This window comes from Anarhichas minor, unplaced genomic scaffold (genome assembly GCF_050575085.1).
Source record: "Anarhichas minor isolate MPS153535 unplaced genomic scaffold, ASM5057508v1 ptg000025l, whole genome shotgun sequence".
NCBI classification, from domain to species: Eukaryota; Metazoa; Chordata; class Actinopteri; order Perciformes; family Anarhichadidae; genus Anarhichas; species Anarhichas minor.
In genome coordinates this window covers 8,585,957-8,599,599 of record NW_027466471.1, presented here as the reverse complement: position 1 = coordinate 8,599,599, position 13,643 = coordinate 8,585,957, and the positions used below count along the sequence as shown (strand labels likewise).

The window sequence follows — 13,643 nt, the reverse complement described above, 5'->3', positions numbered from 1 at the left end:
CTACCTAGGCTTGAAGGAAATACCTTATTTTTTAACCTGCTTGCAAGTACAGCTCGAACTCCTCGGCCCCAAATCTGGATAAAATAATCCTACTGCAACATTTGCGGGTCCCTAAAACTGCCACCACCTCTCACCGGATAAATTGTGAAACTGAATTTGGGTCTTGTCTACATGAAAACAGACATCTATGTGCACCAGCTATCAAGAGAAAAGTCAGGTCTTAAGTTAGGGTTCTGGACTCAACAGAAAGATGTAACATCATGTGCATTAGACAATAACAAAGCACATTTAATCTAAATATTGTGGAGATCCATCCAGCTTGAGGTACCTGGAATCTATCTGTCATCTGTTCACTAACACTTTCAGACTGAGCTATCATGGCCAGACAGGACACCCCCCTCTTCCTCCATGGCTTTGACCTGGGTGGTCACTTTGTTGACCTTCGACCTCTTGGCACGGGTGTTACAGGCCTGGTTCTCTCAGCTGTGGACCAGCGCACCGGACAGCGTGTGGCAATCAAAAAGCTGGTGATGCGGGATGCTGTGACGGTGAAGCACGCTCTGCGCGAGGTCAAAATCACCCGGCGGTTGCACCATGAAAATGTGGTGAGTGTCCATGAGGTTGTGGCGCCGTTTGGACGACCACTGCCCAGAGACCCGACCCAGCTGAGTGCCCTATACATCGTCCAGGAATGCATGGAGACGGACCTGGCTCGGCTGCTGGAGCAAGGTCCGCTAACCACAGGTATGGGAAACAAAAGGGAAATAAATTCAAGCTATAAACAAACACACAGTATTATTCTTCTTGAATTTGGACAGTTAAAGTCCTATTTTATTTGCACTACAGTGTGGCGCTTCATGTTGAAACACTATTGTTTTGTCGCTGCACTGCTGGCTGGATTTCATGGCAGTCCTTTTGAGACTCTCTTACTGAGACTACTTTATTCACAATTCACACATTTGAAAATCACATCACGATTTTTGCCCGAAATGTGTTGATTCATTCATTCAGCTTGTTTGCTTCCTTTTCATAAACATGCTTGGTAAGTATTGGAATAATGCAAATCATCATTTTGACATATGTGCCATAAAAGTTTTGCCCAAATCCACAAGTCATTACCCAAGTACCGTTCACTCGTTCATGTTGTGACAAATGACTGAGTTAGGAATAGGCATCGTTCTGGTAATTACACGAGTGAGAATAGAAGCGCTGCTGTGTATCCTGACACCTAATTTTTGTCCTTCAACAGGTCACGCTACTCTGCTGTTCTACCAGCTGCTGAGGGGACTGAAGTTCATCCACTCAGCTAACGTCTTGCACAGAGATCTGAAGCCTGCCAACATATTCATCAACACAGATCAACTGCTGCTCCAGATTGGAGACTTTGGGCTGGCCAGGATAGTCGACCCTCATTATTCTCATAAGGTAAAGGGGAAGGAAACCCACCACACAAACACACACCGCAAGCAGAGTCACACTCACACATACAGAAATGATGATGGTTGCCTTGGTTATATGCATTATGTTAGTAGTTGGATATCTTATTTCTCAAACTGAAAAGACTTTGACTGATTACCAAACATGACATAGACGTTTAAAATAATCAGCAACACTTGTACGAACATTTCCAGCCTTAACCTAAATACTCCGAGTGATCTTTCTGGGGCATGTATGTGTCCAAGTGTTCTTTTGACCAGAGGCCAATAAAAGCCTGTGATCATTATTTTCTTTCTCTGATTTACTTTAATCCATAATCTTCAGAGGACAAGCATAAAAGATTTCTGTCCACATAACATTGGCTGCATTATCTTGTTTTGGTACTTTTTCATACTTGTTTTGCAAAAATGTATTATATTTTCAATATTCAAGCCAGGAAAATTTATTCAGTTTGGAGGATTTTTGATTCTCCACATTGCAGTCTGAAGCAGTGTGGGCCGTTCTTCTGCTGACGGATGAATCTATGGGATAGTATTGTCATATTATCATTATCTCTGCTGCCTCTCATTGAGGTAGAGCTGTTATCAAGGAGGAGAACTCCTTGAACTCCGGGCCTGTGTGGTTATCAGACAGCAGTGCACAAATCCTTGTCCTTGTGTAGCGATGGAAAAACCATAGGATGGGATACTATTGCAAAAGAATCCACCTATAGAAAATCAGTATGTTTGCACACATGTTTTGTCCCCATCACAATTGAAACGTGGAATAATTGATGTCAGCCTGGTGTCCTCTCAATGTGGTCTCAGGTGACATCATCCGTCTGATTCTGACAAAGATCCAGATTCTACAAAGTACACCGCCTCACCAAATACAGCCAGAATCACAACATTTCAAACTTGAAACTAAAAGTGTTTTAGGTGTAACTCCTTCACCTCTTTTCACCTCGATTGCAGTACAACCAGGCCTCTTTTTTTCTATTGCATCTCCGATTACACACCCCCATGTCTGATGTCTTTCACACAAGGCCTCCTCTCCAGCCCCAAACCCTGCTATTACAGTAACATCTTCTTCACAAACCTGGTATCGAGTTTTGTGCTAATCAAACTCAGTGATTAGCCTGTCTATTGTACATAAAGGCTTCTGAGAGAATAATGTGACAATTTACTGCTCCATTGTTCTGCTTTATTATGCACGAAGATCCCACAGCAATGCTGTAACACTAGCAGGGCAGGGCAGGATGTGTGTGTGTGTGTGTGTGTGTGTGTGTGTGTGTGTGTGTGTGTGTGTGTGTTTGTGTGTTTTTTGGGTCTGTGCATGTGAAGAGGAGCTCTTGCGAAAGGCGATCTTTGTCAGCTCAGAACAGGGGATCAGCTGGATGCAGACACAGGGGGTGCGTCTGGAGGGAAGGATGAGAGGCGGGGGGGGGGGGGGAGGGGGGGGCGGCAGAGAACAGATGAGGAGCAAGGGTGATAAATATTGAGTCACGGAAGGGTGAAAGGAGGGGAGGTGAAAAGTGCAAAGGCAAAGAGAGAAGGAGGCTGCGCAAAAGACAAGACAAGAAAGAGATCAAACAGAGAAAAAGTGAGAGAGACAAAGGTAGTTTGGGTCATGCAGGAAGACGGTTTACTTCTATCTCACTGCTCCCCTGTGTGTATGTGTGTGTTTTGGGTGCATATTTTGCTTTCACATTGTGTACCTACAGAAAATGCTCTGCCTGTCATAGAACACAATGTTCAGATTACTGCACTGTTGCAAGGTAGGTATGTCAAGAGATAGACAGATAGATAGACAGATAGATAGATAGATAGATAGATAGATAGATAGATAGATAGATAGATAGATAGATAGATAGATAGACGGATAGATAGACAGATAGATAGATAGATAGATAGATAGATAGATAGATAGATAGATAGACAGATAGATAGATAGATAGATAGACGGATAGATAGACAGAGGGATAGATAGATAGATAGATAGATAGATAGATAGATAGATAGATAGACAGAGGGATAGATAGATAGACAGACAGACAGATAGAGAGAAAGACAGACAGACAGACAGACAGACAGACAGACAGATAGATAGATAGATAGAAGGATATATAGATAGATAGATAGACGGATAGATCAATAAATAAATAGTAAAGTAGTAAGGCCTACGCTTAAATGTGTCTGTCGTGTGCATATTTTATGTTTATAAACATGCATAATTCACTTCCACAACAAGTACTGCATCTCAGCTCATTCGGATAGTATTTCTCTCTTGTCTGGTGCTGCAGTATCAGCCTCTTTCTTTGCAGACGTCAGCCTCAAAGCTTTGATAATGGGGATGCATTAATAACCAATAAGACTGCTGGCTGCACATTACATTCTAATTTTAAACTGCTGACATGGTTTGAATTGTTCTGCCGTGGACATCGGAAGTTAGTTAGGAGTCTGGCAGCTGATGTGTTTGTAAGACATCAGTTTGTCATTGGTCATTAGCGTTAAGATTGTATTACCGGAGTGTGTGTGTGTGTGTGTGTAAGATGATGCTGTCCTATTTGTGATGCTGTGTTGACACCAAAGCAGATGCCTGCAGTGAATGTGCTAGCATCCTCTCTCTAATTTAATAATGCAGAACCGAAGCGCTGCTTTTTCAAAAAGAAATGTGGTAATTGGCGTGGGTAGTATTGACTTCAGCTGTGATGGGAAATTCACAGATAGTGCTAACTTTCATATTTGGCCATTAAACAAGATTGGTGGCTCTGTTTTTATGTCTCGTTGGCATTGCTTTCAAATAAGGTCCTTGCATCACTGTTGAACTTTATCAGGTTTTATATTGTCATATTTGGATGATTGCTTATAAACTGCATGTGTGTATATATGTTTGTGTATGTTTATTCATAGATGAGATGCGGAGAAGGAATAGGAAGAAATAAATATCCTACTCCTTTTCAAACTCATTTATTGAATTTAAGTATATGTTTATTGTTCATGGAATTTTTATTATTTTGTTTTCATCTTTTATTATCAGTTTTTTAAAATATTATAAATAAGTAAATAAAATAATAAATAAAACAGTAACATTGGCTAGTTTTGACTGAACAACTTATTTTCAATGAACTATAATCCCTCCAAATAAATCACTCTTACATGTTCTTATTGCTTTTACAGTGTCTTACATGGTCTGTGTTTTCTCACTGTGTGTTTTGCCAGCACACTGTGACTGTTAGAGTCGAAGTGAGGCTGTTTGACGAGCTGTCTAGATGTGCGCCTCTGACAGGCAAACTCAGGGAAAAAGAGATGACAGAAAGGTTGAAAGGAGAGAGAAGGGAAACATCGGCCGGGAAAACATTATTTGTGATGCTGTTTTCTGTCAACGGCAGTAGGAACTTGGAGTGTGTATGTGTCAATGTCACCTGCTGAGGCAGCGCTGGATCTGCACAGAAATTATTCATGACCTGGATGAAGGAGAAAAAGGGGGAGGAAAGGTGAATGAGGAAAGATTATTGGAAAATAGAGAGAAAAGAAGGGAAGGGAGTGACGGAGAAGGGAGTAGGAGCAGACAGGTGTAAATAAGCAGAGTGGAGCTGCATCTGACAAGAAGAGAAGGAGGGATGAAACAGGTGAGAAAGGAGGTGAAGCAAGCGGGGTGGCAAAAAGAGAGAGATGGAGTGAAGTGTGAAGAAAGAGGACAGGGAGGGGAGACAGTCATAGCTGAAGGTGAGATATAAAAACACTGAGATAAATTCAGATTAATGGAACGGATGGAGAGGAAAATGCGAAGTGATGACGGGGGGAGAGGGTCGAGAGGAAAGGAAAGGAGTGAAGAAGAAAGCCAACAAGCATTTTATAATGTTGAATAGCTGTGAATAGTCAGAACATCTACATCTGTGCATCAGTTTGTGAAACAGAGACCTAAATATGTTTCTTTTTCTGTTCAAAGCAGTTTCCAAATCTGTTTCATGATTAACATCAAACCATTTTGCATCCTTAAAATGTTGTCCTTTTGACACAAAACATGGCTACTCCCTGAAAGACACTGTCTTTCAAATGCTTATCAGGACCCAGACATGAGAGCTCACATGTAGAGGCTTATCAGCAAAGAGGGACAGTCAGATAGAAGACAAGGTGAGTGTGTGTTTGTCAGACCATCATTGAGCACTTAGCATCAGTTTCTGCTCTGTCATCTGCTGGCACACAGTCGGTGATGAGGGAGGGCATGGAGGGGGAGGCAGTAACTAAGGTTCAGTAGGGTTCAGTAGTAGACAGCAAAGAAGGAGTAGATAAGCAGGGTACACATAATGTAGGGGTAAAGAGGAAAGGAATGATTGTAGAGGAGAGGTGGCACAAGAGGAGCAAAGGGAAGAAGAGAAACAGCAGGGCTGAAGTTCAATTCATCGCTCCTTATTCACAGATTTAACGATGTTGTATTCTTTGAGTAATGTAACTCCATAGAAAGCTGGCGCGAAAAAACTCAAAGAGCCGTTTTGACACAAATTCTTCGGCCAGGCTGAATTTTATGTAGGGGCACGTTGCTGGAAGTGATGTATAAGAGGGAACATCGGCGTGGGTGGCCCACAATGAGTGAAGGCTCTGAGTCATGTCCTGAACCTGCTGATCAAGACAAAACTCACAAAAATGATTTTACCTTTTTCAAAAATGAAGAGAGAACTAGAACTTTTCAGCTGTCAAATGAAATGTAAAACCATTTTGGGCCAAAATGTAATCATCATCGGGGCTATGCCCTGCTTCGTAGGATGACATGCTGGTGTTACAAGTGGCCCGAGATGGCCCAAGCCATGAGCAATTTAGTGTTGTAAGTGAAGGGAGTTTGAGATTTAGTAAGGTCGGAATGGAGCGATTACAGAAAGTGAGAAGTGGAGGGATATATAAGAGGCGACGAGAGCATTGATAATAGCAACAGGCAAAAAACGTCTAGATAAATCTGGTTTGTATGTGAATATACTTGCCTGTGGCTCATCTCCATGCTCAGTGTTATTCGCAAGGTGAACATTTACAAAAGTAAAAGGCAGAAGGGAGTCTTGTCGCAGCAGCCCTAATGAGAGGACGTGTGCTGTTAAACAGCAGAGCATCAAAGGCTCGGTGAAACTCAGTAACTGCAGGTAGAGATTCATGGGAATGTTTTTAGTTTCCATCCATGCTGATGTAAACTGATGATGTCTTTTTAAACATATTTATATAATATTTGTATATACACCTATTTCTTTCACATACTTGTGACAGTCCTGTCTATTCTTCACCTTTATTTGTCCAGCTTTGTTGTCTCTGTCCCTCGCTGTTATGTCTTTTTGAGAGCAGTGCAAAAAACTTTAGTCAAATTTCTTGCTACGGGTACACATACTTGGCCAGAAATACGATTCTGATTCTTATTCTTGCACCACCACTACAAAATGACTACCAAACAAACTGTCAGTCAAGTGCATGCAGGCTTACAAGTACACTGCTAATGGTGAGAACTGCTAACAAGCCAGTCTGCTGCATGCTCATCACTAAGGTACTATATCATTCTGTCTTTTAACTTCCCTCTTTCACCTATTTTTCTCTCACTCGCACCCTCGCCTCCCTCTCCAGGGCTATCTGTCCGAGGGTCTGGTAACTAAGTGGTATTGTTCCCCCCGTCTGCTCCTGTCCCCCAACAACTATACCAAGGCCATTGACATGTGGGCCGCTGGCTGCATACTGGCTGAGATGCTCACTGGACGCATGCTGTTTGCAGGTACCTCCACTGTTTGTCACACGGTGTCCACAAAAACACCCATGACCTTGATGTCCTGCAGGAACATCATGATTTTGCTCATCATTTATTTGATGGCATATTCAAAAATGATTACATCATTAGTATTCAGGAGAAACATCTTTTTAACAAAAGTCCCGCATGGTCTTTTTCTACCATCTTAGCAACAATAAACACTGACCTAAATAAGATAGAGCATTTAAATCAGGCTTATTTGAGTGAATATAGTACAATCAGGTAAATCAGTGGTATTCAAACACATCCTGTGAGTCTCTTGTGAACTTATGTAAAGTTCTTACTTGCAAAAAACAGTGCTTATGGATAAGGTGGCATCAAGTGAGAGCTATTAGGACAGTTTTTCTGTCCAGAGTGTCCTCTACCAAAGATGCTTTATTCTCTTTCTTCAGGCTAGTTCTTTGTCTGACCAGAATAACAATGATGATAGAGAAATTCTCGCTGTCTGAAGCAGATGTAGTTCTTCCTTACAGGCTTTTTTGACCTCCACCAGCCCTCTACACCACAGGAGAGATGGTGCCATAAACTCGATGGCGTCATCTGTTCCCTGGTGTTCCTCTCTGCTAGAATTTCACACATGGATTGTTAGATATGTTTGCCTTAAGCACCGGAGATTACATGTCACAACTATTTTTGTTTACTGTAGGAGAAGCAATGCACTTTCATCAAAATACACTAGCACGGTTTGCTTGATGCTCAGTGGTGAATGTGTTGATATAGCACCACCTTCTGGTTACCACTGATGGAAACATTTAAAGGGCAAATTCCTAACTCTATCCAATGGGTGTAAAAGGCTGCACTGCTCTGCTCTGAGCTGAAAGGGTCGAGCGAGTTGCATTTCTGCTTACACCACGGTCAGTGACTTCAAAATGTTTTTTCTCCAGCCATCAGTTGTCAAAAGTAAAATTGAGTGTTGAGCTTTACAGCATCTTATTAGTCCAAGTCCGACCCCCAACAAACTCGGTTAGATGTTTTAGCTTATAAAGGTTTAACATTAGGATTGGGCCATGGTTGGGTGTAAATGTATGCCAATGTTAGTAGGATTTGTATACGACCTGCAAGTAAGTGCTGGTAAACAAGTTGCAAGTATTGCAGAAACAAAACTTCCCTGGTGGACAAAATGCTATTTGTGGCCTCATAGTTAGGGTGTGACCAGACCCTACCTCAACACATTTATCAAAGGGAGGAGAAAAACATTAAATTTCAATTACTGTAATTCAAATTTAAATGGCTGTTATAAAGGTGGTGATTTCTAGATACATTTAAATTGAAAACCATTTAAATAGTTGACTGCAGAGTGTTCCACCCTATCTGCATATTTGTATTGAACCTTATACCTAAACCATTTTTTTCTCTCGACAGCTCACACCAGTTATTCCTGTGTTTAACTCTAATTGGTCACCTTTTTTTTTGTTTTTTTTTCTCTACTTGCCTCTGATTGGCCGGTTCCCTCTCCCAGGAGCTCACGAGCTGGAGCAGATGCAGCTGATTCTTGACACAGTGCCAGTGTTGAGAGAAGAGGACAGGCAGGACCTGCTACAGGTGACGCCTCAGTGGCTGCTGCTTGTCCTATGTCTGCAAACTGATCGTTTAAATATGGAACAGGGTGTCATTGTCATGCAATGTTTGCAGCGTCAGTCTAAAAAAGATTCAGTCGACGGACAAGGTTAAATGTGCATTCCATTTTTTCCGTCATGGGCCCTGGCTGTGTTTTGCTTTCTACTAGAATACGCTTTAGTAAGCATATTCAAGTTAACATAGTGGAGTGTCTTGAAATGTAAAAAAAGAAATAACCACAGAGGAATTATGCACATATTTCAACCTCACTGTCATCCTTTTCCCTAGGTGATGCCTTCATATGTCAGTCATGGATGGAGAGTCAAGAAACCCTTTTCTGAAGTGCTTCCTGAAGTGGATGCTCAGGGTGAGCAGAGGGAATTGAGTGGTGGTAAGAAGAGGAATTTCAAGCAGTATGAAATAGAACAGGGACCATTAAGAGTGAAAAATATACAGCAGACAGCAGCTTCTCTGAGCTGTGAAGGATGAAGAGATGATTGGGTAGGCTGGAGAGATTTAGAGGTCTAGCACAGATAATTTAGCCCGGAGAGAAGACGGTGCATGAGAATATTTTTTTTCAAGAAATGCACTTCATGGATACTGCATATTATTTCACCTCCTCTTTCTCCTTCACTGATCCCTTGTCCTTCTCCTCTCAGCTGTGGACTTCCTTGAGCGTATCTTGACCTTTAACCCCATGGATCGGCTGACAGCTGAAGCGTCGCTATCCCACCCGTTCCTCCAGCAGTACTCCTGTCCAGAGGACGAACCCACCTCATCGCATCCCTTCCGTATCGAGGACGAACTGGAGGACAGCCTCGTCACCGAGCAGAGCCTCAGCAACAGCAACAGTCAGGCCTCCAGCATCCATTGGGAGAGGTGTGTAGATTTTTGTTATTTGCTGGAACAGAAAAGTCTCGCAAAGCATAATGAGACACAATAAACTATTTCTGCCGTAAATACATATATCAGACTGAATAAACAGCAAAGTTATTATAAGACTAATATTAATACTTAATTTCTGCCCATCTGCAGGTACGAGAACAGCTTATCAACAGATATATCCTGGCAGCAGTCAGGCGGGAGGTGTCGCTGCATGCCCCCTGGCCACACGACTTCTGACCTGGGAGACACCACAGAGGATGAGGAGGTGCAGAGAGACCCCCGGGCCAGTACCACCTCACTGTTAGAGGAGGCGCAGGTTGGATAAGCTTTGTCATTTCCCCCCATTCTATACTAGTAACAAATTAGAACGAGTCAAAGCACTGAAACACATAACATGAATATGTCCTCCTTCCCTTTTTTTTTTACCTTCTCCATCCCCTTGCTTCTCCCCATCTATCTTGTATAGGTGGACCCACGTAAGTATTCCCACAGCAGCTCAGCTGAACGCTTCCTGGAAAACTCTCACTCCTCTCTGGAACGGGCCTGTGGTTTGGCGTACGGGGAACTGGACTGTGGCCGCTCCTGTGACTACAAAGTGGGCTCTCCTTCGTATCTGGATAAAATTGCCTGGAGGGAGGGCAAGCCTCAACACTACTCAGAGCCTAAGCTGATCCTGGATCTGTCTCATTGGAAGCGTAACACTAGCAGCCTCCCCGTGCCTGCTGACCCTATTGGTAGCAGCAGTGTGGAAGACCTGGGAGAGATGAAGGAGGAGGAAATAGAAGAGAAGGAAGAGGAGGAGACAGGGGATTTATTCCAGGAGATCTCTCGCTGGGTTGAGAGCACCCAGTCTCGCCTGCACTCACCCAGTCCCAGTCCTTCTTTGGAACCGCGTTCACCCTTTTGCTTCACCTCCTCTCCCCCTCTCCCTCTCTCCCCAACTGACCTCCCAGCTCCAGTCTTCCACTACACGGAAGTTGTCCGGCAACCATCAGATGAATATGATGAAGACAGACTGAGCCCACTTCAGCCAGTCATGTCTTCCTGTAATTCCCTTCCCTCACTTCTCCCCTCATCTCCCACCTCTCCGCTTCCTCCTCGGTCACCTCAAACAGTGTCTCCCCCGACCTCGCCACTTTTTCTTTCCCCAGAATCTCAACCCCTTTCCTCTACTTCCTCCACTACTCAGCCAGTAAATGATGATTCCTTGGAGTCACTTCCTGTCAAACAAAAAGAGCGGCTGTTCGACCTGGACGTGTTCATATCCCGAGCACTGAAACTGTGCAGGCAGAATAAGGAGAAAGCAGAAGGGAAGAGAGGAAAGGAGGGAGGATGGAGGGAAGAAAGCAAACAGACAAATATGAATCGAAAGGTGCCCAGGCTTCCAGAGCACAGGACTCCACCACCACAGACTCCTAACTCTTGATGTTGAATTTAAACTTCAGGTCCACCACAGTATAGCTTCATACTGGGGAGCACTTCCAAATGCTCATAGTGCTTTAGGGGTTCTCATGGTTGAATATGATGCTTGAACATATGATGCTTGACTTTAGTGTTAGCAGTCTTTTTGTCACTATTGCAATGACACACGGTGACTAAAATTGCTCCTAAACCAACAATCCTGTAGCTTTGTCAAGAGGAGCTCTCAAGCAATAAGAGGTCAAAAAGCATTTGGATTTAACTCAATTAACCATGCTTAGTATTGCAAATATCTAAGATTTGTTCTACATGAGAATATTTAGAAATACTTTTCTAATTAATGATTGTGGTATTAGTGGTTTGCGGTCTTTTGGCAAGTTAAAGATGGGTCAGACCTTGAATCGATAGCTACTTATTCTGTGACACAAACATCTGCCTGTCTGACTATAACAGTTATAAAGGCTATTTTAGACTGGATAACAGTAACAAATGGTGAGAGATCACCCAATCTGTTTTAAGTTTGTGTTATTTGTGTTTCTAAAGATCCCTTGCTGTGTGTCAGTCAGTCAGTAATCCTTTCAAAATGTCAGACAGTCTTCCAATGGTGATGTCCACCGAATAATGATAATGACACGGAAAATGCTTTTTCCAAATTTCTCTGAATGTATAAACCGAAAACAATCAGTAAAATGATGCTACCTGGTGAACCATAAGGATTTTATCTGTTGCTATTTTACCAGTCCCACAGTGAGTTAATGAGCTCCATCACTGCTACATGCTACTTGTATACAACTGTTGTCATATTTAATTCTATAGTATAATTCCTAAATTAATAATGTTATTGTGTTTAAGTATTCTTTGCTGAATGTTAGGATACAATTTCTGTTTATTTGGAGTGAGTTGTATTTTGTTTAAATGTGAAATGCTCTATCGTAATAATTTATGATCTAGTTAAATTGCAGTTTCATATCCTGTCGGCCTGATGCACCATTCAAGGTCATCATCTGCTTTACACTTAGTGAAGAGATACTATCCTCTGTAGTAGACAGTCAGATATCTGTCGCTATTTTGCTCACTTAATTGTTAGCCACCGAAAGCTATAATGCTAACAACAGTAGCCTATATTTTGGACAAAGTAGAAGCTTCACAAATTTATAGGAAATTATTTGTACTCAAAACTCCTCAATGCTGCCTGGTTACCATATTCATTTTATATGGTAAAGAAAATAACCAAACATGTATTTTGAAATACTTTTCTATCCAGCGTGGAAGACAGTATACCCTCAGAATTGCATTTATTCTGACATGTGATGTCTTTCCTTCAAGGTAACGGAATCAGGTAAAAGACACAGTCAGAGTGATTGAACAGATGTCGGCTGTAGGCTTGTGCCTCGTACTTTCTCAGTCAAGTGCGTCTGACATTCACTTCACTCCTCAAACTAAAAAGCTGATAGTGAGGATATGGAAACGGCATTAAAATGATTAAGATTGATTAATTGCTGCTCTAGTGCCAAAAAGAAATACAGTTATAATCATGTGTCCCATATTCTGTAACCTAGAAGAAATAGGCTTCCACCATACCTGGTTTCACTGTTTGACATGAAGGTGTGCATGTATACAAGGGTCCAGCTGTTGGGAATGCCAGAGGCACAATACTGAGATGCATATAACACACTGCCAGCACAGCTACAACACCTCAGAATAAGACATGTTTTATCTGTTTAGTGATCTTCCAGTCCAGTATCTGATACCCATTCCGACTAACTCACAGTCATTTAGCAACAAGTCTTTCATACCCTCTTACCCTCTATTAATGTTATCCTCTATCCACATCATTCAGTCTACACACAGAACACTAGGACAGCGAGTCTGTCGCAAGAGCTGAGAGCCTAAGTTAAGAAGATATTCACTTTCCCACAATGCAGCAGTACATGTATATCTTTCTCTGTCATTACAAGCTGTTAACTATTAATGCTCATGTGAAGTTGATCTAACACTGTTGACTCTTTCACCGTAGGCAACATTCACCGGTTGTGAGCAGATCATCACTTAGATCATCACATAGGATGAGCCATACGTGAGGATTGATAACAGTACAATATAGCAAAGGCAGGTATATTCAATAGACATAAGCACATTCAATACTAGCACATTCAGAAATGCCGTTTTTCCTCAGTGACAACTCCACTATTGTCAATGCTGATTGTTAATAATAATGTACCTCTAAGGTACTATACATAAGCTGGACTGCTGGACTAACTGATAAAAGTGTGCAAGTGAAGTGCAAAACTGTCCATTTTCTGATCCAGAGCAATTTATCTATTTATAGAAATGGATAGAAGCTGTGCTGCAGTCAAGCTAATGAAAAGGAGTCTAGTTTTTACCTAAATGATCACATTTAGCATTATACAGTTTCCTCTGCAGGTAACCTAAGCCAGCAACAACATCATTGACAAACAACAGAAGCACACATGTGGTTACTGAGCTTAAGTTCATTTGTTTAAGTGTGTGAAGAAATCTAGAAAATGTGCCTCAGTTCACCTCAATGCTTCCAGCTTGCTGAATGTAACATAACTTCTCCCCTCTGC

The 13,643-nt window shown here is 42.1% G+C and overlaps 1 protein-coding gene across 2 annotated transcripts; it reads left to right on the top strand.

Annotated features, from left to right (window-relative positions):
- The first annotated feature begins 377 nt into the window (after positions 1-377).
- On the top strand, positions 378-11,062 carry mapk4 (mitogen-activated protein kinase 4). Of its 2 annotated transcripts, none has more exons than XM_076099437.1 (8): positions 378-744; positions 1,250-1,425; positions 7,017-7,161; positions 8,654-8,736; positions 9,040-9,118; positions 9,411-9,630; positions 9,787-9,952; positions 10,103-11,062. In XM_076099437.1, exons 1-8 carry the CDS (start codon positions 378-380, stop codon positions 11,060-11,062), a joined length of 2,196 nt encoding a protein of 731 aa, XP_075955552.1. The 2 variants fall into 2 exon arrangements, with proteins under 2 accessions (XP_075955552.1, XP_075955551.1); XM_076099436.1 differs by having other exon boundaries at positions 9,040-9,142.
- Positions 11,063-13,643: the final 2,581 nt, after the last annotated feature.

What these genes read in the sequence shown, in the direction of transcription:
- mapk4 (XM_076099436.1), top strand. Translation starts at nt 378, where the DNA reads ATGGCCAGACAGGACACCCCCCTCTTCCTCCATGGCTTTGACCTGGGT. An exon ending in ACCCTCATTATTCTCATAAG is followed by an intron (nt 1,426 to 7,016) that starts GTAAAGGGGAAG and finishes CTCCCTCTCCAG; the next exon opens with GGCTATCTGTCCGAGGGTCT. An exon ending in TGGACGCATGCTGTTTGCAG is followed by an intron (nt 7,162 to 8,653) that starts GTACCTCCACTG and finishes TCCCTCTCCCAG; the next exon opens with GAGCTCACGAGCTGGAGCAG.